The sequence below is a fragment of the Stenella coeruleoalba genome, assembly GCF_951394435.1.
Source record: "Stenella coeruleoalba genome assembly, chromosome: 6".
In the NCBI taxonomy this organism is placed as follows: Eukaryota; Metazoa; Chordata; class Mammalia; order Artiodactyla; family Delphinidae; genus Stenella; species Stenella coeruleoalba.
In genome coordinates, this window is record NC_137151.1 from 73,213,506 (window position 1) to 73,238,374 (window position 24,869).

The 24,869-nt window shown below is 38.8% G+C and overlaps 1 protein-coding gene across 7 annotated transcripts in view; it reads right to left on the reverse strand.

The window, feature by feature from the left end:
• PDE11A (phosphodiesterase 11A) overlaps nt 1–24,869 on the reverse strand; it is a 466,258-nt gene that overhangs the window by 359,045 nt on the left and 82,344 nt on the right. For all 7 annotated transcript variants that reach the window (XM_079923541.1, XM_079923542.1, XM_079923540.1 and 4 more), the window contains exon 2: nt 8,950–9,108. In XM_079923541.1, coding sequence (XP_079779667.1) covers nt 8,950–9,045 — 96 coding nt within the window. In that variant the 5' untranslated portion in view covers nt 9,046–9,108. The remainder of the gene's footprint in view (nt 1–8,949; nt 9,109–24,869) is intronic.

Here is a 24,869-nt window from a genome sequence, read left to right on the forward strand (position 1 = left end):
ACTATGATTGTGTTACTGTCGATTTCTCCTTTTATGGCTGGTAGCATTTGCCTTATGTATTGAGGTGCTCCTATGTTGGGTGCTTAAATATTTACAATTGTTATATCTTCTTCTTGGATCGATCCCTTGATCATTATGTAGTGTCCTTCTTTGTCTCTTGTAATAGTCTTTATTTTAAAGTCTATTTTGTCTGATATGAGTATTGCTACTCCAGCTTTCTTTTGATTTCCATTTGCATGGAATATCTTTATCCATCCCCTCACTTTCAGTCTGTATGTGGCCCTAGGTCTGAAGTGGGTCTCTTGTAGACAGCATATATACAGGTCTTGTTTATGTATCCATTCAGCCAGTCTCTGTCTTTTGGTTGGAGCATTTAATCCATTTACATTTAAGGTAATTATCAATATGTATGTTCCTATTACCATTTTCTTAATTGTTTGGGGTTTGTTATTGTAGGTTTTCCTTCTCTTGTGTTTCCTACCTAGAGAAGTTCCTTTAGCATTAGTTGTAAACCTGGTTTGGTGGTGCTGAATTCTCTTAGCTTTTGCTTCTCTGTAAAGGTTTTCATTTCTCTGTCGAATCTGAATGAGATCCTTGCTGGGTAGAGCAATATTGGTTGTAGGTTTTTCCCTTTCATCACTTTCAATACGTTCTGCCACTCCCTTCTGGCTTGCAGAGTTTCTGCTGAAAGATCAGCTGTTAATCTTATGGGGATTCCCTTGTATGTTATTTGTTGTTTTTCCCTTGCTGCTTTTAATATTTTGTCTTTGTATTTAACTTTTGATAGCTTGATTTATATGCATCTTGACATGTTTCTCCTTGGATTTATCCTGTATGGGACTCTTTGCGCTTCCTGGACTTGACTATTTCCTTTCCCGTATTAGGGAAGTTTTCAACTGTAATCTTTTCAAATATTTTCTCAGTGCCTTTCTTTTTCTCTTCTTCTTCTGGGACCCCTATAATTCGAATGTTGGTCCATTTAATGTTGTCCCAGAGTTCTCTGAGACTGTCCCAGTTCTTTTCATTCATTTTTCTTTATTCTGCTTTGTGATAGTTATTTCCACTCTTTCATCTTCCAGGTCACTTATCCGTTCTTCTGACTCAGTTATTCTGCTACTTATTCCTTCTAGAGAATTTTTAATTTCATTTATTCTGTTGTTCATCATTGTTTGTTTGCTCTTTAGTTCTTCTACGTCCTTGTGAAACGTTTTATTTTTTCCATTGCATTTCCAAGATTTTGGATCATCTCTACTATCATTATTCTGAATTCTTTTTCAGGTAGACTTCCTATTTCCTCTTCATTTGTTTGGTCTGGTGGGTTTTTACCTTTCTCCTTCAACTGCTGTGTATTTCTCTGTCTTCTCATTTTGCTTAACTTACTGTCTTTGTGGTCTCCTTTTCTCAAGCTGCACGTTCGTAGTTCTTTTTGTTTTTGGTGTCTGCCCCCAGTGGGTAAGGTTGTTTCAGTGGGTTGTGTAGGCTTCCTGGTGCAGGGGACTGGTGCCTGTGTTCTGGTGGATGAGGCTGGATCTTGTCTTTTTGGTGGGCAGGACCATGTTCGGTGGTGTGTTCTGGGGTATCTGTGAACTTATTATGGTTTTAGGCAGCCTCTCTGCTAATGGGTGGGGTTGTGTTCCTGTCTTGCTAGTTGTTTGGCATAGGGTGTCCAGCACTGTAGCTTGCTGGTCGTTGAGTGGAGCTGGGTCTTAGCGTTAGGATGGAGATCTCTGGGCAAAGTTTGGCCCTTTGATATTACACGGGGCAGAAGGCCTCTGGTGGACCAATGTCCTGAACTCAGCTCTCCCACCTCAGAGGCTCAGGCCTGACACCTGGCCAGAGCACCAAGACCTTGTCAGCCACACAGCTTAGAATAAAAGGGAGAAAAAGAAAGAAAGTAAAAAATAAAGAAAAATAAAATAAAGTTATTAAAATAAAAATATATATATTATTAAAAATTTTTTAAAGTAAAATAAAAAGATAGAAGAGAGAAACCAAACCACCAAAGAAATTCACCAACCATAACAAGCGCTAATAAAAAAAAAGAAAACAGACAGAACGCTAGGACAAATGGTAAAAGAAACCTATACAGACAAAATCACACCAAGAAGCATACAGATACATACTCACAAAAAGACAAAAAGGAAAAAAATATATATATATATTTATAAAAACAAAAAAGGAGGAGAGCAACCGAATCAATAAACAAATCTATCAATGATAATAAGCTCTAAATAGTAAGTTAAGATAAACATAAAACTAGAAACAAATTAGATGCAGAAAACAAACCCCAAGTCTATAGCTGCTCCCAAAGTCCACCACCTCAGTTTTGGGATGATTCGTTGTCTATTCAGGTATTCCACAGATGCAGGGTACATCAAGTTGATTGTGGAGATTTAATCCACTGCTCCTGAGGCTGCTGGGAGAAATTTCCCTTTGTCTTCTTTGTTCACAGAGCTCCTGGGGTTCAGCTTTGGATTTGGACCCGTCTCTTTGTGTAGGTCGCCCTCTGGAGTCTATTTTTCACCCAGACAGGGCAGGTTTAAAGGAGCGGCTGATTAGGGAGCTGTGGCTCACTCAGGCCTGGCGGGGGAGGGGTACGGAATGCGGGGACAGCCTGTGGCGGCAGAGGCTGGCATGACGTTGCAACAGCCTGAGTTGCACTGTGTGTTCTCTCGGGGATGCTGTCCCTGGATCGTGAGACCCTGGCAGTGGCGGGCTGCACAGGCTCCTGGGAGGGGAAGTGTGGACAGTGACCTGTGCTTGCACAGAGGCTTCTTGGTGCCTGCAGCAGCAGCCTTAGCATTTCACGACCGTCTCTGGTGTCCGTGCTGGTAGCTGCGGCTTGCGCCCATCTCTGGAGCTTGTTTAGGAGGTGCTCTGAACCCCCTCTCCTCACACACCCTGAAACAATGGTCTCTTGCCTCTTAGGCAGGTCCAGACTTTTTCCCGGACTCCCTCCTGGCTAGCTGTGGTGCAGTAGCCCCCTTCAGGCTGTGTTCATGCAGCCAACCCCAGTCCTCTCCCTGGGATCCGACCTCCGAAGCCCGAGCCTCAGCTCCCAGACCCCACCCACCACAGCGCGTGAGCCGATAAGCCTCTCAGGCTGGTGAGTGCGGGTCAGCACCAATCCTCTGTGCAGGAATCTCTGCCCTTTGCCTTCTGCACCCGTTGCTGTGCTCTCCTCCATGGCTCCGAAGCTTCCCCCACGGCCACCCCTCGTCTCCACCAGTAAAGGGATTTCCTAGTGTGTGGAAACTTTTCCTCCTTCACATCTCCGTCCCAGAGGTGCAGGTCCCGTCCCTATTCTTTTGTCCTTGTTTTTTCTTTTTTCTTTTGCCCTACCCAGGTATGTGGGGAGTTTCTTGCCTTTTGGGAAGTCTGAGGTCTTCTGCCAGCATTCAGTATGTGTTCTGTAGGAGTTGTTCCACATGTAGATGTATTTCTGATGTATTTGTGGGAAGGAAGGTGATTTCCATGTCTTATTCCTCCACCATCTTGAAGCCCAGCCCCGAGCATGATGATTTTAAAGTCATTGAAAGAGAAGTTTCTAGGCAGAGCCTGGATGACCATCTGTCAGGTGGATTCATGCATTGGATGAGGGCAGTGTTGGTGGGAAATGGACCTGATGACCTTTCTAGGTGCTGCCATCAACTATTACATGATACAGCACAGTCACTGAAACTTAGGTATGTATCGAATTTTCAAGAAACACAATATGATCCTATGGACAATTATGTTAGGGATGTAAATAGACTAGAAATGAATGTACCACATTTAATTTTTAATTTATCTCAGGCAAATAATTTACTGATTCTAATATTGCAAAATGTTTTGGAATTACACCAAACATAACAGAGCTGATAGTCTCCAGAAGTTGACATTTTAAGATATCAGGACATACAAATCACATTAGGCTAAATGTGCAATAAATTTACCACTACCCATATGGACGATGACATAGGAGTTGTATGTATAAAGTAAAATAACAAATATAGTTCAAGTTATTTTCTTTTGGGTTTGAAGTAGATGGTGAGATTTCATGAAGCTCATTTATTGATAATAAGTGCTACCCTAAGCACTTTACATCTGTGCTCTATTTTACTCCTCACAACGCTAGGAGGTCCTGAGGCTAACAGGGATGGGGCAACTTGCTCAAGGTCACTGAGCTAACATGTAGGAGGCAAAGACTTGAGCCTGCCCCAAAGGCTCTCTGATCTGGTGCTCCTCACCTAACACTAAACACTGTGCTTCCATTTCCCTCCCGTGTTTCCTTATTTGCAGGCAACACTGAAACTTCTGTTGCTGGAGTTTATACTGGTAAATGCGGGAGGAGGTTCTCTGAAGCCTGCCTAGAAGACTAAGGCAAACTAATTTCAGTTTTTAAATGTGAATTGAACAAACCTGGCAGGGCTCTGTGAAGAGAGGTATATGTATGTTGCTACCGTTGTAAATGGGTTCAGTATTTCTGAAAGCTATCTGGTAACTTGGAATGAGAGCTATAAAACTTTTCCTGCCCTTTGACTCAGTAATTTCCTTCTCTAGAATATACCCCAAGGAAATAACACAAAAGAAAAAGGTGACTTGTTCAAGATGTTCATTCAGGGGCTATTTGTGTTAGTGAAAAACTGGAAACAACCCGAATTTCCAGTTAATAGGACAATGACTGTGCAAGCTCAACTACATAGAAAAAGAAGAAAACTTTATAATCTCTAAAAATGGCAAATGTAGACTACATTCACATGTGGACACATATGTAAGAAATTACTCTGAAAAGTAGAATACAAATTGGTATAAGCATAATCTTGTACAATCAAGTAAAACAGTATGTGCATAAACAATCACACAAGAGAATTGTGAATTTATAAAGAAGTATATCCCTCACTTCGTTTTTAAAACTCCAACAGTGAAACTGGCATATAGACTGTATTTAATAAAGACTTAGAGGGGCTTCCCTGGTGGCGCAGTGGTTGAGAGTCTGCCTGCCGATGCAGGGGACACGGGTTTGAGCCCCGGTCCGGGAAGATCCCATATGCCACGGAGCGGCTAGGCCCGTGAGCCATGGCCGCTGAGCCTGCGTGTCCGGAGCCTGTGCTCCACAATGGGAGAGGCCACAGCAGTGAGAGGCCCACGTACCACAATAAAAAATAAAAAATAATAATTAAAAAAAAACCAAGCCAAACAAAAAAAACTTAGAGACTTAAATTATACAAAGGTAATTTCTTAACTGAGACCTGACTGTATCTTACATGTATTAACGTTGTATCAGTAAAAGCTAATCTTTTATGAGGACTTACTAAGTGCTACGTGCTTTTCCAAGTTCTTTCCTTGTATTTTCTCATTTAACCCCCTATAGCCTTAGGAGATACGTATTATTATTATAATCTCTCTCCTAAAAGGAGGAAATGGGAGCATAGAGAAGCTAAGTAACTTGCCCAAGGTTACACAGGCTATGGCCGAGATGGAACTTCAACCCAGGTAGACTCACTATCTGGACTGTATGTACCCATTATGCCACAATGTTTTCTCTTATTTGAAGAAAAGTTTCTAGATCTTGTTCTTTCCCATTAATCATTTCTAGATTTTGTTTTCTGCTTTTCTTCTTCATCACTCCTGTTTTGTTTACAATATATAGAATTCTTGCAGGAAAGAGCCAGATACAAAATTTGAGATAAAAATATTCTCCATCCAGTGTCACCTGCAAGAACACAACCTACCTGCCCTAAGTGGTAAGGTTTTTTTTTCCAAGAAGTGAGACTAAAGCAGGGTTTTTTAATCAGGTGAGGAAATCGTAGAGCTTGGAAAATAAAATGTTACTGTGGGCACATGGGATAATTGCAGAGGAGAAAAAATATAACATTTGAGCAAGGAAATACTCAAATGAAGTTAAACCTAAGAAATAAATTGGCTTGGGATAACTGACAAATATAGAATAACATTTTGAAACTCTTTGGGAAAATGATAGTTTAAAAAAAATTTTTATGTTTACATTTGCCTAGTTTCTTATACTTTGCAAAGTATTTGTTAATGATTACTGAATTCTCATACTGTAGAATGGTAGACAGTCTAGTCGACAGAAGAGGAAACAAAGTCAGAGGTTAAGTGGCTCACCCAGAGCAGGCTGCTTGTCTCTAGCCGAGCTGGAGCTCAGTCCCAGCTCTCGTACTCAGTAGAGCTAAGCATTGATGCTGTTCAAGACAGGGGCAAAGCTCTGTGCATACCTTCCCTTTAAACCGTCCACAGCTCATGAAGCCCTACATCATAAGTATAAATCCAATGAGAAAAGTCCAGAAAACAAATATAACATAAATGGAATCATAGATGAAAATTAAATATACAATGGGATCCTCTTAAATGAAGGAGACAGAGTGAAAGCAGGACTAATATCTGTGTATAAACTCAACGGTTTGGGAGATGTTGTGGGCACGTGGCTGTTATGTTTGGAAAGACAAAGCTCAAATCCTTCTATCTAAGTCCTTATAAGAGGCACATAATTATAGAACTCTGTCATCTTCGGTACAAAATGCACAAAATAAAATTTTTGTTCTATCTGTACATCCCATGGAAACATTTGCATAGTGAATGAGGTAGACTACATTTTATACGTTCCTAAACAGCCTCACCTTCTCACCTGGCTCTGTCTTAGGGAAGCCTACACTTTCTTCAGAGGTCAGATCAAAGCCTCTTCAGATTCTTCAAGTAAGACTCATCCTCCCTTTCCTAGGCCCTCACAACATGTCCTAGAACATCTTACTGCTGACCTTGCCTTCTTCCTTGTGCAGTTCCCTCATGGCATAGCATATCTGGGATTTATCTTTGTCTCTTACGGCCCCAACACAAGTGCCTTGAACACTGTAGTTGATTATTGAATTGGTAAGACCTTGCCTGAGGTCCTATCACGCTCTAAGAGTTTATAAACATTTTCTTGGATCTGGGTTGTTCAAATTTGACCACAGAAATGACCTCAATAAAGGACTCTCTTCACACCTAAAAAATCTTGTCTCCTTATAATCATATTTTATGTTGACCTTTTATACCAGAACATTTGCATTAATTTAATGCATTAGTAATCAGCACTGGCAAATAGCAACCTCATAGCCAGAAGGTTAAATTATAAAGTGTCTTTTATAATCAAGTAAGAATATGGCAGTCATCAAACTTAAACAAACTAACTTGAGATTTGCTTTTACCATAAATCTTATAAATAGTCCACCAGATTCTATTCAATATGAAGGTAAGAGATTCAAAGCCAGAACTTCAGCTCTTTGAAGGTCTCTCTTTAAAATGAGCTGGTGAATAAAATGCTGGTGAGAGAACTCAACATTTCAGAGCAAAAAGTACATCACTCTACCAAGGCCAATTGCTCTTCATGGACACAAATAATGTTCTTTTTATTAGCAATTTGGAATAACAATTTAAAACATTCATTTTATTGAGATTTTTATATAAAAACTGAGAAAACAATTCTTCACAGTAATTATGAAAATATGAGAAAGTGCTGAGCTTCTGAAACACAGTAATCTTCCTAACTCCCCTATCTTTCCCTGGGCCATGTGTGGTAGTGCTGTGATCCTCAATTAAAAAGCTTATTTAGCCTGGAGGGGTAGGATAGGGAGTGTGGGAGGGAGGGAGACGCAAGAGGGAAGAGATATGGGAACATATGTATATGTATAACTGATTCACTTTGCTATAAAGCAGAAACGAACACACCATTGTAAAGCAATTATACTCCAATAAAGATGTAAAAAAAAAAAAAGACAAGCCACAAACTAAGAAAAAAATTGGTATTCAGAATATATAAGGAACGCCTACAAATCTATTAGAAAAAGATTTTTTGTTTAAACCAAAAGCAAGTAGGTAAAAGACACAAGTAGATATTTCACAAAGGAGAAAAAACACACGGCCAATAAACATATGGAAAAAAAAAAAAAGAACAACCTCATTAGTAATCAGGAAAACAAATTAAGATTCCAATGATATATCCTTTTATATCCACCTGATTCCACCCCCACCCCCCAAAATAGTTGATAATACCAAGTGTTAGTAAGCTAGAACTCTTTAAGCCCTACTGGAGGGAGCATACATTGATTTAACCACTTTGGAATACTAGCACTATTTGTAAAGTTGAATATTCACATAGCCTATGACCCAGCTGTTCCACTTGTAGGTATGCCAAGATATACAAAAGAATATTTATAGTTTATATTCTCTCACCCCCCAAAAAGATTGGAAACAACCCAAATATCTGTTGAAGGAAAATGAAATGAATTTTCATTTTGAATACATAAATACATAAATAGTCACATGATGGAACATTACACAGCAGTGCAAACAAGAGCACTACAGATACATATAACAACATGGATGAATTTTAGCAACGTCTTACTAAGTAAAAAAAGCAACTTGTAGAAGATTACATTATAATACCATTTGTAAAAAAACTCCAAAACAAGCAAAATTAATCACTATGTTGTTTAGGGATTGTAAATATAAATTATTTTTTCATAAAGCAAAGGAATATCAATGAAAATTTAGTTTAGTGGTTATCCTTGGGTGTGGTAGAAGGCAGGGAAATGGGTTAGAAAAAGAGCACACACATTGATGTGATGGTACTGGCAGTATTCTTGGTGTTTTTTTAAAATATCGCAAATTATTTATGTTTTAAAAAAAGGCTTCTTTATAAGGAAGATAAAGACTAGGGAATAATAAGAATACTACTAGGGCTTGCAATGAAAAGCAAGCTAAGAAGATGAAGTAATTATTTTCAATTATACCACATTCTACAAAACAGCAAAAAACTCCCATTACATTTTGTGTAATATGAGAAAAAGCTCTTTGATCCATGAATGGCCTAATCCAACAGCTATTCACATAATTCCTGTCCTTTTCAGGGAGAATAGCAATCAATGATCAAGAAGGAAAGTACAAGTCACAAAAAGCATGAAATCTTACTTTTTCATCATCTTCAGTAAATGGAGCACCTTCAGGAATCTTATTTATTGCTTGGGCCACACCGATAATCTCACCATCACTGCTTCGGATAGGCATGCACAGTAATGATTTTGTCTTGTATCCAGTTAGCTTGTCAATTTCATCATTGAATCTGCGATCCTAAAAATAAGACAAAGAGGGCATCATTAACTGCATTTGCATTGTTGTCAGGGAGAAGGAGAGAGAATGTTTCTGTGTGTGATACCTTATCACTGGGAACTTCACCCCACGGATTTTTAATAACAAGAACAGATCTGATTTCATGTTGAATTCACCAAAGGAACATAAATGAAAATAAATCACCACCATAGTTTTTAACCATGGTAAACGAAGAGAGAAACTTTAAACCCCACTACAACAATATAGTAAAACTGGGGAAGGGGCAAGTGTTTTTAATAGAACTTCACACTGTGCTATTTATTAAAATATGTTATTTCGCATAGACAACTGGCTATGAAGTATCATATAAGAAATATATATTAAGCATTATGAAAAAGTATGCAGAAAAAGCAATTATGTTTCCTCAGTCAAAATGATCCTGTGAAAAAAACAGAACTTATAGGTCCACACTGATACTTTTTAAACATTCTAAAAAATGTTTTTAATGTGATGGGTAGGGAGGAGGTAAAGGCTTCTTTACACAATGTCAGCTAAAAAATGTAGAAGGACTGATAAAATTATATAATATCTATTTTGCAACTACAGATACAATCATGTATACAAGCAAGGATCATCAATAGATGGCAATACCATTGGATGAAAAATTGTTAGTAAACAGGGTATTCACTTAGTCTCAAAGTGCCTCATTAAATTCAAAGAGAAAAAGATGTCTTTATCATTATCTAGTGGACATCATATTAAACAAGTAGTCAAACTTAGCATCACCATTAATGAGACAAAACAGCACCGTGTGCGCCTCCTGATGTGATGCAATAAGAAGGACACAGCGTCATCAAGAATGTGGAATGGGGCTTCCCTGGTGGCGCAGTGGTTGAGAGTCCACCTGCCGATGCAGGGGACACGGGTTCGTGCCCCGGTCCGGGAAGATTCCACATGCCACGGAGCGGCTGGGCCCGTGAGCCATGGCCGCTGAGCCTGCGCGTCCGGAGTCTGTGATCCGCAACGGGAGAGGCCACAACAGTGAGAGGCCCGCGTACCGCAAAAAAAAAAAAGAATGTGGAATGTTCTTGTCAAAGAGCTGAATCTGATCATTCAGGAAAAGAAAATTAAGAAAAATGCAGATTATTGCTCATTCCTTCAGAAGCCTGACCTGTACTTTTCAAAAATGTCAATATCATGAGAGATGAAATAAATTAAAAATAAAAATAAAGCCATGGGAGCTGTGCTGGTTTAAAGAAGACTGAAGAGACCTGAAACTTAAATGAAATGTGAGATCCTTCATTGAAAATTGTTATGCAATTTGGGAGGGAGACAATTAGAGAAAGTTGAACAAGGACTTTACATTAGATAATATCATTGTATCAATATAAATTTTCTTGGGTGTGATAGTGGTATTGTAATTATGTAGGACAATGTTATTTTTAGGATATACATGCTAGAGTATGTTGAGGTGAAATGTCATACTACCTTCAACTTACTTTCAAATGGAAAGAAAAGGAAGGAAGGAAGGAAGGAAGGAAGGAAGGGAGGGAGGAAGGGAGGAAGGAAGGGAGGCAGAAAGAAAGGAAGAAAGAGAGGGACTTCCCTGGTGGTCCAGTAGTTAAGGCTCCGTGCTTCCATTGAAGGGGGCACGGTTTTGATCCCTGGTTGGGGAACTAAGATCCCACATGCTGAGTGGGCCAAAAAAAAAAAAAGAAAAAAGAAAGGAAAGGAAGGGAAGGGAACGGGAGAAAAAAGAAGGAAGAACGGAGAGTGAGAGAGGGAGAAAAGACTGGCTCCGAAAAGGGTAATAGGGATTAAAAACATTCCAAGGAAGAAGATAAACTGGATCCAGGCTCACTGCTTCAAGCCAGGGGCTGAAGTGAGGCTTTCCCAATGCTCTTGATATTTCCTTGTTAAAAGAGGCTTAAAAATCAAAAACAGAGGCTTCCCTGGTGGCGCAGTGGTTGAGAGTCCGCCTGCCGATGCAGGGGACATGGGTTTGTGCCCCTGTCCGGGAGGATCCCACATGCCGCGGAGCGGCTGGGCCCGTGAGCCAAGGCCACTGGGCCTGCACGTCCGGAGCCTGTGCTCCGCAATGGGAGAGGCCACAACAGTAAGAGGCCCGTGTACCGCAAAAAAAAAAAAAAATCAAAAACAAAGCACTGTTGTCAACCACCATAGAGAGCTATAAATTTTATCTGACTGAGGGCCTAGGAAGGCTGGCTGCAGACAAGGTGATAACTTCAAGACCAAATTGTGCTGGGCTTCTATGACCTCTGTGATATCCCCAATATCAAAAGACCTCTGTGATATCCCCAATATCAAAAGAACAGGAACCCTGTTTGTAATAAGGCCTGATTCTGGTCTGGGGCCTATGGAGGCCATTCTAAACCCTTAGTTAGGGAGAAGGGAGCCCTCAAGAAAGAGGGGAATCAAAACCCAGACAAAACCAAATCTCCTGCTCAAAATGAGCCTGCAACTAAACTTTCAGAAAAACATTAATTTGTATTACGTTTTTTTTCATTCACTGAGGAAACATTATGTGTCAGGCCGTGAGCTAGGAGATACAGCAGGAAACAGAAGAAGCATCATCCCTGCCTTCAATGAACTTGAAATTTAGTAGATGAGGCAGATGACATATAAATGTATAATCATATATTGTGCTAAGTGATACTGAGGAAAAGACAAGGTATCAGGAGAGAGGCTCAAAAGAAGGAACCTATTTTTATGGGGATCAAGGAAGTTCTCTCTGAAGACAGGACAAGTAAGCTGTGACTTGAATCACGAGTAATAATTTGCCAGTCAAATAATGGTGGGAAAAACTTTCCAGGAACCTGGAACAATGCACACGTGAAGGTCCTGAAGCAAGAAAAAGCTTAGTAATTTCCAAAAACTCAAAGGTCAAAGGCAAGGGCACAGGAAGCCACAGGGAAAATGGAAGAGGAAGGCAGGGGCCAGATGGTACCAAGTCTTACAGGACCAGACAGGAGTTATATTATTCCTAAATGCAATGGAAAATCACTGAAGATCTTGAAGCAGAAGGATGGTATGATTCATTATGCAGCACTTGGCATTCTCTGAAATCATCATCTTAGTTTATTTGTTCTCCCACCACTGGTATATAAGATCTGAGAGTGCAAAGCTTTTATTTCTCATTTACTACTTCATACTGGCTTACTAGAGGTGTTCCACAACACTTTTCCTGAGTAATAGGTGGGTTTTTTTTAAAGACTGTGTTGTAATTATGCAAAATATTAGAAAGTTGAAAAGGCCCTAAGGCCCCACATTTCACTGTGATACTACTGTACATGTACAGAAAAGAGATGCACAAATGTTTACTGCAACATCAACTATGAAAAGAAAAAAACTGGAAATCATTTGAATATTGGTCAATAGAAAGATAAACAAATTATGATGTCTTGTTTTGATATACTATATAACAATTTAAAGGAATCAGCTAAAGCTACTTGTATTAACATGAACAAACATCAAAAACATGTTAAATGAAACAAGCTGCAAACTGATACCATCTATATAATACCACCAAAATTTAAAAACAATACTAAATGTTATGTATGGATTCATACATGTAGCAACAGTATAATGCATGCATGGGAATAATAAAGTCTGAATTGATATAAGTGGTTACCGCCAGGGAGGAAGGGAGGAAATAGCATGAGGGAGAGGTAGAGGGAGGCTTCAATTCTAACAACACAATTTTCCTTCTTTAAAAAAAAAACTGTGAAGCAAATGTAGTACAGTGCTAAAATTCTATAAACTTTGATGGTCTTTTCTTATCTAAAGGTTTGAAATATTTTATAACAAAAAGTTTAAGACCAACTTTTAAAAGTTAAGAACTTTGTGGAAGATGATATAGGGTTGGAATAGGAGAAACCAGTAAGGAAATTTCAGTGGTCCAGGTTAGGCAAGAAGATGGTCTGGGTTAAAAGAAAAGCAATGGAGCTAAGGAAAAATAGATGGATATGTTGAGTCTACAGTACTTCCTAATGAATTGGTTGGTGACGGGGGTCTAGAGAAAGAAGAATGAATCTCAGGTTTTAATTTGAGAAACTATATAGATGGAAGTGCCATCTACTGGAGTGGGGAAGTTTGAGATGAAGGTGAAAGTCTACATATAAAGAAAGTATAAAGAAAGTCAAGAAGGTTGATAAATCAGTGAGGTATATCCTGCAACCTAAAATCAGTGGTTCTCCACCCTGGCTGCATGTGAGAATTACCTGAGAAGGTTTTCAAAATACCAGTGCCTGGGCTTCACCCCATCCCAAATTGAACCAATCAATACGAAGCATTGGTTTTTAATTGGTTTTAAATGCTCATAGCTGATTCTCACAGGAGAACAATTGTCCAAAATGATAAAGGGCTTAGTCACTAGTAAGATCAATAAAGTTCATTGATAAGAAAAGCCTTAAAATGGGAAGGAACAAAGAGAGTGGCATGTATTCCGGTGGTTACATATCATTGGTGTGGACCATGTGAGACGACTTGAAAATCTACTCTGGAATAGGCAAGCCTTTCTACTCTTAACTTTGTGATAGTCTGTATCTCTGGAGAAGGGCGTCATCCACCAAAAGCCAACTCTGAGTAAATCAACCACCAAGACTGTGGGGTATTCATTGCCAAAATATCCAAAGCCACATGACAACAACAGATACAGGGGTGCTTCATCATGACCAGGGGGAACAAAAATATAGTAAACCCTCCTCACCATCTCTCCAACTCTCTACACTCACCTGATAAACTTGTAACTTGAGGAGAAAAAGATAATTATGTTGATATAAGTGGTAAGTGTTAATCTTCTAATTTAAAAGCTGGGAAGATAAATTTATTTCATTAAGTCATAATGGTTTTTTAAAAATAATGCATCATAAAACATACTTTGTCCATGTCTTCATTACACTATTTATGGGATTATTCTCACAAATTAACTCAAAACTTGATATAATCCATCTAATGAGAGGTCAGAAGAGCTGATACAATTGCATACTTTACAATTATATTAATCTCTAGATTAATTTTCCAATTTAAGAAAATGAAGAAAGCTGAGCCCAAAATCGAGGTATAAATTAATCATAGGAGATGAAGAACACTAAGGAAATAATTAGATAAAGGAACATATTACTCTGATGTTACAGAGAGAGGGAAAGTTTAAAAATGGAAGATAGCAAAAAATAGATTTTGCTAGCCAAGCAATGACCACAAATGAGTATAGTAGTAAAGGAAACATAGGGCATTGTGGAACACACAGTCTGAGGGAGGGGGGGCGGCGTGGGGGAATCTCCCAAGGAAAGTGAAATTTTTAAGCTGACAGCCAAAGGATTGGTTTCCCAGGAAGAGGGAATAGTATTCAAAATTCAGAGGCAATAGGAAGCTGGTGAATTTGAGGAACTGAAAAAAGTTGAAGATGGTTCTCAAGGGAAGAGTCAGAGATGGAACAAAAAAGACCAGGTGGAAGCTGAAGAAGGGGTGCTTAGCGACCAGGTTTTGAACTGTAAATTTACCATAGAGGAAGATGGAGTCACTAGAGGGTTTTAAGAAGGTAGGTGGGAGTAATATGGATGATTCTTCATTTTCGAAAGAGTTAGTATGGCTTACAGGTAAAGAATGAATGGGAAGCAAGAAGTCTAGGTGAGAGATAAACCATCTCTGGACTGGGATGGTGGCTACTGGTGGTAGGGGTGATGGGAAAGGACTGAGTTGAAAGATACTTAGGAGGCAGAATCAATAGGACTTGCTGATTAATTTGATGTAAGGTTGCTAATGCTAGAGAAGTAAAAAATAGCTGCATATAGCCAGTGCAGGTACCTGGGTGAGTGGTAGATTCCCTGAGTAAGGAACACAGGGAGGGGACAGCTTCTGAGGGGGTAATAGGAGTTCCCTTGTGGATGTTTTGAGGTTTAGTTAACTACGGGCCATCCACATGGTGGTATTGCCCCCAAAGTAGTTTGAGATATAGGTAGGTAGGTAGGTAGATAGATATATAGATAGGTGTTTTAATTTCAGGAAAAGGAAGGCAAGGAAGAGACTAATTAGATAAGAATGAGAGTTTCTGCTCAATAACTTCACTTGAGGTCTTCACCACACTCACCAGCAAAGCTTCACAGAAGGCCAGGCACAGAGGTGACAGGAGCAATGAGAAGGTAGAAACATTGGGCCTACTTACTGTTGGAGATGGAAACTTGAGTAGGAAACTAACAAACGCCTCTAGGTCTATAATGAAATATCACATTGAGAATGGTGTCCAATTTTTATTCATCTCCCTTAGGACAAAAAAATAAGAAATGATCTACAACAGGAGAGATTTCTAATAAATTAAAGGGCTTCTTTAATAAGGTTGTTAAAATCTGGAATGAGTTTCTTATGAATGTGGCAGACTCTTTTTTGCTTCGAGTATTTTTATGTCATAATATTTTTCATATCACAGATACTTTAAGTATAACTGTTTTTGAGAAGTGCAGGGATCTTCTCAGTGCTTTTGTGTAGACCTACTTTTTGCATGTGACACTCAGCTATGATTTTTAATATTTAAAAAGATAAAGTCATAAGGCCAAAAGCAATTTTGAATTTTTAGCAATGGAACTGACCTGTGCCCGCTACAGAGAGAACAGTAAGTGCATGTACTTCTGACCCAGGACCTTGCAATTGCAGCCTCCTCTGCACATTCCTGAGTTGAATATGATGCCACAGAACACACCCAGAAAGTGGATCCCACCTGCAAAGTCCACTAAGGCTGTAGAAAGAACCAACTTCTGAAGTCTGAGCTTGCAGGTCCTTGAAAAAAGAGCTATGTTCACTGCACTCGAGAATCCCAGCCAGCCTCAGGGAGACATATTTTTGAGGCACATAAGAAGCCTCAAAGCAAAAGGGAAACTATCCACTCTTCTTTTCACTTTCTCAGAGAAGCCACTCAAGGCTCCCTAAGGCAGGAGCCAGAGCTAAGAATCTTATTCAGACTCATAGCAAGGATGGGTCACATAAGATCTCTTTTACCCTCTCTGTGTTTAAGGTTTCTCTCCCCAACACTTTACAGTAAAATTATCCAGTGCTCATGATTAAGCCAAGAACTAGTCTTGACCACCATTTAACCTATAAGGGTGATTGTTTTAACCACAATTTCAACTTTACCTTGGGTCCTTCAGAGCTAAGATGATCAAACTCTTCAAGTCTGAGAACATCCACATGATGAGAATTATGTTTTTAGAACATATGGATGAGAAAACATGTAAATGCAAAAAGCTCCTCTTAACTCCATGAAATGTTTAATGAATTTGTATCTGAGTTACTGTGTCCATAAATTATAGAGGAAAAGTAATACAACATGTGTGTATATATGGTAATTCTTCAGTCTACAAACACTGTTAGGTATTCATAAGAATAGAGCAGTGGTTGGCAACTGTTCCTAACATTGGAATCACTTGAGGAGCTTTAGGTAACTACTGATGCCCTAGCCCCATTCTGACCGATTAAATCATAATCGGTGGGAGGAGGGGTTGTGCAGGGGATCTGACTTCTAACTGTTGGTCCGGGTTAAGAACCACTGAATCAAAGGTCCCTTAATAAATCCAAGGCCTCCAGAGTTCTGAGGGGTCTTGTAAACCACTGCTTTAGAGCTTTCAGAATAAGATTGTTCGTTAGCTTTTGTTTTGTTTCAGTTTGTTATGTTTTCCATCCACTTTCCTCATAGGCTTAATACACTGGGCCTGCATACCTTACACAGAACCCTCCTATCCTCCCCACAACAAAGAAAGGTTTGGAGACGAAGTTCAGTCCCGTATTTCATCTACATCTTCTTTCAAATGCCTTATGGAGCTGCAATGTAGAGAAGCTAATGGAAATATAAAATATAAAATGAATATGCCATTGAAACTCAAACCAAAGGATTGCCCACTATCTGAAGCTTAAAAGAAAATTGCTTTTATTGGTACATCAATTAGTAACACTCATTTAATTCCAATTCATAAAAGCATCTCCTTACATTTATGACTGATCATAAACACTTATTTTCCAAAAACTGCTTGGAAAGCTAAGCTCTCAAAATTTTTGATTAGTCTTTAATCATTTGAAATGTACTATTCTGCTTTTCTCCATACAAGGAAGCATAACTAATTGTTCTGAACTGATGGAAGGCTTGAGAATATACTGCACAAAAACAAAGACACAGCATATGGTAAGTAGATAGCTAACGCTTTGGGCATCCTAATTTGATACTTGTTGAGAAAAAGTGCAGTTATCATGGTTGTTCCTAATATGTATTCATAGAATGTCATTGCTCAACAGCAAACAAAAATCTTGTCTCTGAATTCTTCCACAAAGAAACGTGTATAGCTTTAAATAGTATAAAATATTACCAAAAAGTATGTATGTTTTTGAAACGTCACTCTTTTATGGACCTGAAGTGGTGTGGTAGGTGGTGGAGCAGTTTATAAATATGTACAGGTCACCTCTATTTGGTTAATGCTTAATGGGCACACTTTCAATTAAGTCTTCCAAGCTGAATTAGTGGTTAACAGACACCATAAAAGAATTTAATATGAGGTTTAGAAAGAGCCATTGTTATTACCAAGTCACTGTACTTTAGGTGCGTTTCTAAAGTAAACTTGGTTTGCTGATCTTATTTCTTTGTTCTGCCTTTCTTAGTTGGCACTTTTCTTTGGTCCTGTCTTATTGTTGTCATCATGACTATTATTATTTATCTTTCTTATGAGAAATACAAATATATCTCAAGGCATAAGACACAAGAAAATAGAAGAACTACAGCACAGGTGAAACCAAAGTTGGTGAGGTGGTATGAAAGAAAATGGTGAAATCTTAAACTTCTTTAATACATAGCACAGATATCTACTAAGGATATACTGTAAGTGTGCAAATAAATTGTATGTAGAGTTAAAATTCAACTCCATTTCTATAAGATTTATTGTGTATAATTAAAATGTCTGAGCCAAAGACCACTATCTGAAGAGATAGACATAGGAAGAGTCAGCTGGCCAGAAGCACCTTTCTTCCTGTCACAGTGGAGCCATCTAAGAACTCTGGTGAATCAGGGGGGTGAGGCTACAGGTGGAACCAAGAAGGCCATGAAGTCTATAAATATGGACAAGGGATTGTCAACATGGAGCTGTGATTCAAAGCCAAACAGTCAGGAACCAGGGAATATAGGGAAAGCCAAGGTCAAAAGAGTGATGCATGAAAAGCCAGATCTGAATCAGGGGTACAGATTAGATTAACAGAGACAAACCAGAGATTTGGTCTCATTTATTTGTTAAAACCTAACAAGGATCATAGAAAAAGAGATCAGATTTGTGGTTACGAGAGGCAGGGCACGGGGGCAGGGGGAATTGGATGAAGGTAGTCAAAAGGCACAAACTTCCAGTTATCAGACAAATAAGCACTAGGGATATCATGTACAACATCATATAATGAAAACTGTGTGTGTCATATTTCAAAGTTGAGAGGAAATCTTAAGACTTCTCATCACAAGGGAAAATTTGTTTTCTACTTCTTTAGTTTTGTATCTATACAAGATGATGGATGTTCACTAAACTTACTGTGGTAATCATTTTATGATGTATTTCAGTCAAATCACTATGCTGTACACCTTAAACTTATACAGTGCTGTATGTCAATTAAATCTGGATAAAACTGAAAGGAAAATTAAATAAAAGCTCTGGATTTAAAAAAAAACCCAACAAGGACCACCTCCAACAGAAAGCCTATTTTACTCTTCCCACTGTGACCAATTGAGACAACCAGAAATGTTGGCCCCCAAATGTAACTAATTGGTAAACAGCTGTATCAATAAGATTGTGACTTTCCCACATTTATGGCAAATACACTAATTTCTAGTATCAAAGTGTATAAGTTATATTTTAATACATATTTTATTAAGGTTTTACGATTAATATGTGGAAGTTACTGTTTTTGTTTGACAAAAGTTTAATGTTAAAAAGTAATCTTAGATTTCTCCTCGGACAATTGGTGAAAAAAGTGGCCTACACCATTCAGTCACATTGTTGTTGCTGAAATAGAAGCCCAGAGAGAGCCGTGTGGCTGAGAGGGTCTTGGTGCTCTGGCGGGGTGTCAGATCTGTGCCTCTGAGGTAGGAGAGCCAAGTTCAGGACATTGGTCCACCAAGATCTCCAGGCTCCATGTAATGTCAAATGGCGAAAGCTCTCCCAGAGATAACCATCTCAATGCTAAGACCCAGCTCCACTCAATGACCAGCAAAATACAATGCTGGACACCCTATGCCAAACAATTAGCAAGACAGGAACACATCCCCACCCATTAGCAGAGAGGCTGCCTAAAATCATAATAAGGTAACAGACGCCCCAAAACACACTACCAGAAACAATCCTGCCCACCAGAAACACAAGATCAAGCCTCATCCACCAGAACACAGGCACCAGTCCCCTCCACCAGGAAGCCTACACAACCCACTAAAAACACCGTAGCCACTGCAGGCAGACACCAAAAACGACAGGAACTATGAACCTGCAGTCTGTGAAAAGGAGACTCCAAACACAGTAAGTTAAGCAAAATGAGAAGACAGAGAAACACACAGCAGATGAAGGAGCAAGGTAAAAACCCACCAGACCAAACAAATGAGGAGGAAATGGGAAGTCTACCTGAAAAAGAATTCAGAGTAATGACAGTATCCAAAACCTTGGAACTAGAATGGAGAAAATACAAGGAACGTTTAACCCAGACGTAGAAGAACTAAAGAGCAAACAGTGATAAACAACACAATAAATGAAATTAAAATTCTCTAGAAGGAATCAAGAGCAGAAAAACTGAGGCGGAAGAACAGATAAGTGACCTGGAAGATGAAAGAGTGGAAATAACTACCACAGAGCAGAATAAAGAAAAAAGAATGAAAAGAACTGAGGACAGTCTCAGAGACCTCTGGGACAACATTAAATGCACCAACATTCGAATTATAGGGATCCCAGAAATGAAGAGAAAATGAAAGGGACTGAGAAAACATCTGAAGATTATAGTTGAAAACTTCCCTAATATGCGAAAGGAAAGAGTCAACCAAGACCTGGAAGCACAAAGAGTTCCATACAGGATAAATCCAAGGAGAAACATGCCAAGACACATATTAATCAAACTATCAAAAGTTAAATACAAAGACAAAATATTAAAAGCAACAAGGGAGGGCTTCCCTGGTGGCGCAGTGGTTGAGAGTCCGCCTGCCGATGCAGGGGAAACGGGTTCGTGCCCCGGTCCAGGAAGATCCCACATGCCATGGAGAGGCTAGGCCTGTGAACCATGGCCGCCGAGCCTGCGCGTCCAGAGCCTCTGCTCTGCAATGGGAGAGACTACAACAGTGTGAGGCCTGCGTACGGCAAAAAAAAAAAAAAAAAAAAAGGCAACAAGGGAAATCCAACAAATAACATACAAGGGAATCCCCATAAAGTTAACAGCTGCTTTTTCAGCAGAAACTCTGCAAGCCAGAAGGGAGTGGCAGAACATATTGAAAGTGATGAAAGGGAAAAACTTACAACCAATATTGCTCTACCCAGCAAGGATCTCATTCAGATTCGACAGAGAAATGAAAACCTTTACAGAGAAGCAAAAGCTAAGAAAATTCAGCACCACCAAACCAGGTTTACAACAAATGCTAAAGGAACTTCTCTAGGCAGGAAACTCAAGAGAAGGAAAAGACCTACAATAACAAACCCAAAACAATTAAGAAAATAGTAATAGGAACATACATATTGATAATAACATTAAATGTAAATGGATTAAATGCTCCAACCAAAAGACACAGACTGGCTGAATGGATACAAAAACAAGACCCATATATATGCTGTTTACACGAGACCCACTTCAGACCTAGGGACACATACAGACTGAAAGTAAGGGGATGGAAAAAGATATTACATGCAAATGGAAATCAAAAGAAAGCTGGAGTAGCAATTCTCATATCAGACAATAGAGACTTTAAAATAAAGATTATTAAAAGAGACAAAGAAGGACACTACATAATGATAAACGGATCAATCCAAAAAGAGGGTATAACAATTGTAAATATTCATGCACCCAACATAGGAGCACCTCAATACATAAGGCAAATACTAACAGCCATAAAAGGGGAAACTGACAGTAACACAATCAGAGTAGGGGACTTCAACAGCCCACTTTCACAAATGGACAGTCATGCAAAATGAAAATAAATAAGGAAACACAAGCTTTAAATGACACACTAAAAAAGATGGCCTTAATTGATATGTATAGGACATTCCATCCAAAAACAACAGAATACACTTTCTTCTCAGGTGCTCATGGAACATTCTCCAGGATAGATCATATGTTGGGTCACAAATCAAGCCTTGGTAAATTTAAGAAAATTGAAATCATATCAAGTACTTTTTCTGGCCACAACGCTATGAGACTAGATATCAATTACAGGAAAAACACTAAAAAATACAAACACATGGAGCCTAAACAATATGTTACTAAATAACCAAGAGATCACTGAAGAAATCTAAGAGTAAATTAAAAAATACCTAGAAACAAATGACAATGAAAACAAGATGACCCAAAACTTATGGGATGCAGCAAAAGCAGTTCTAAGAGGGAAGTTTAGAGCAATATAATCCTACCTTAAGAAACAAGAAAAATCTCAAACAAACAAACCTTACACCTAAAGCAATTAGAGGAAGGAGAACAAAAATACCCAAAGTTAGCAGAAGGAAAAAAAATCATAAACATCAGATCGGAGATAAATGAAAAAGAAATGAAGGAAACAATAGCAAAGATCAATAAAAGTAAAAGCTGGTTCTTTGCAAAGAGAAACAAAATTGAAAAACCATTAACCAGACTCATCAAGGAAAAAAGGGAGAAGACTCAAATCAATAGAATTAGAAATGAAAAAGGAGAAGTAACAACTGACACTGCAGAAACACAAAAGATCATGAGAGATTACTACAAGCAACTATATGCCAATAAAACAGACAACCTGGAAGACATGGACAAATTCTTAGAAAAGCACAACCTTCTGAGACTGAACCAGGAAGAAACAGAAAATATAAACAGACCAATCAGAAAATACAAATAGACCAAACAAGACCAGATGGCTTCACGGGCGAATTCTATCAAACATTTAGAGAAGAGCTAACACCTATCCTGCTCAAACTCTTCCAAAATATAGCAGAGGGAGTAACACCCCAAACTCATTCTACGAAGTGACCATCACCCTGATACCAAAACCAGGCAAAGATGTCACAAAGAAAGAAAACTACAGGCCAATATCACTGATGAACATAGATGCAAAAATGCTCAACAAAATACTAGCAAACAGAATCCAACAGCACTTTAAAGGATCATACACCATGACCAAGTGGGGTTTATCTCAGGAATGCAAAAATTCTTCAATATATGCAAATCTACCACTGTGATACACCATTTTAACAAATTGAAGGAGAAAAACCATATGATCATCTCAATAAATGCAGAAAAAGCTTTTGACAAAATCCAACACCCATTTATGATAAAAACCCTCCAGAAAGTAGGCATAGAGGGAACTTACCCCAACATAATAAAGGCCATATATGACAAACCCACAGCCAACATCGTTCTCAATGGTGAAAAACTGAAACCAATTCCTCTAAGACAAGGAACAAGACAAGGTTGTCCACTCTCACCACTATTATGCAACATAGTTTTGGAAGTTTTAGCTACAGCAATCAAAGAAGAAAAAGAAATAAAAGGAATCCAAATTGGAAAAGAAGAAGTAATAAAATATTCATTGTTTACAGATGACATGATACTATACATAGAGAATCCTAAAGATGCTACCAGAAAACTACTAGAGCTAGTCAATGAATTTGGTAAAGTAGCAGGATACAAAGTTAATGCACGGAAGTCTCTTGCATTCCTATATCCTAATGATGAAAAATCTGAAAGAGAAATTAAGGAAACACTCCCATTTACCACTGCAACAAAAAGAATAAAATACCTAGGAATAAACCTACCTAGGGAGACAAAAGACCTGCATGCAGAAAACTATAAGACACTGATGAAAGAAATTAAAGATGATCCAAACAGATGGAGAGATATACTATGTTCTTGGATTGTAAGACTCAACATTGTGAAAATGACTCTACTACCCAAAGTAATCTACAGATTCAATGCAATACCTATCAAACTACCAATGGCATTTTTCACAGAAGTAGAACAAAAAATTTCACAGTTTGTATCGAAACCCAAAAGACCCCTAAGAGCCAAAGCAATCTTGAGAAGAAGTAACAGAGGTGGAGAAACCAGGCTCTCTGACTTCAAACTATACTATAAAGCTCCAGTAACCAAGACAGTATGGTACTGGCACAAAAACAGAAATATAGATCAATGGAACCAGAGAGAAAGCCCAGAGCTAAACCCATGCACATATGGTCACCTTATATTTGATATAGGAGGCAAGAGTATACATTGGAGAAAAGACAGCTTCTTCAATAAGTGGTGCTGGCAAAACTGGACAGCTCCATGTGAAAGAATGATCCGTAACTCCATACACAAAAATAAACTCAAAATGGATTAAAGACCTAAATGTAAGGCCAGACACTGTAAAATTCTTAGAGGAAAAAATAGGCAGAACACTCGATGAGTAAAATCACAGCAAGATCCTTTTTGACCCACCTCGTAGAGAAATGGAAATAAAAACAAACAAATGGGACCTAATGAAACTTAAAAGCTTTTGCACAGCAAAGGAAACCATAAACAAGACCAAAAGACAACCCTCAGAATGGGAGAAAATATTTGCAAATGAAGAAGCTGACCAAGGGTTAATCTCCAAAATTTACAAGCAGCTCATGCAGCTCAAGATCAAAAAAACAAACAACCCAATCCAAAAATGGGCAGAAGACATAGACAGACATTTCTCCAAAGAAGATATACAGATTGCCAACAAACACATGAATGGATGCTCAACATCACTAATCACTAGAGAAATGCAAATCAAAACTACAATGAGGTATCACCTCACAGCAGTCTGAATGGCCATCATCAAAAAATCTACAAACAATAAATGCTGGAGAGGGTGTGGAGAGAAGGGAACCCTCTTGCACTGCTGGTGGGAACGTAAATTGATACAGCCACTATACAGAACAGTATGGAGGGTCCTTAAAATACTAAAAATAGAACTACCACAGGACCCAGCAATCCCACTACTGGGCATACACCCTGAGAAAACCGTAATTCAAAAACAGTCCTGTACCACAATGTTCATTGCAGCTGTATTTACAATAGCCAGGACATGGAAGTAACCTAAGTGTCCATCGACAGATGAATGGATAAAGATGTGGCACATATATACAATGGAATATTACTCAGCCATAAAAAGAAACGAAATTGAGTTATTTGTAGTGAGGTGGATGGACCTAGAGTCTGTCATACAGAGTGAAGTAAGTCAGAAAGAGAAAAACAAATACCGTATGCTAACACATATATATGGAATCTAAAAAAAAAAAAAATTGTTCTGAAGAATGTAGGGGCAGGACAGGAATAAAGATGCAGACGTAGAGAATGGACTTGAGGACATGGGGATGGGGAAGGGTAAGCTGGGACAAAGTGAGAGAGTGGCATGGACTTTATATATAGTACCAAATGTAAAACAGATAGCTAGTGGGAAGCAGCCACATAGCACAGGGAGATCAGCTTGGTGCTTTGTGTCCACCTAGAGGGGTGGGATAGGGAGGGTGAGAGGGAGACACAAGAGGGAGGAGATATGGGGATGTGTGTATATGTATAGCTGATTCACT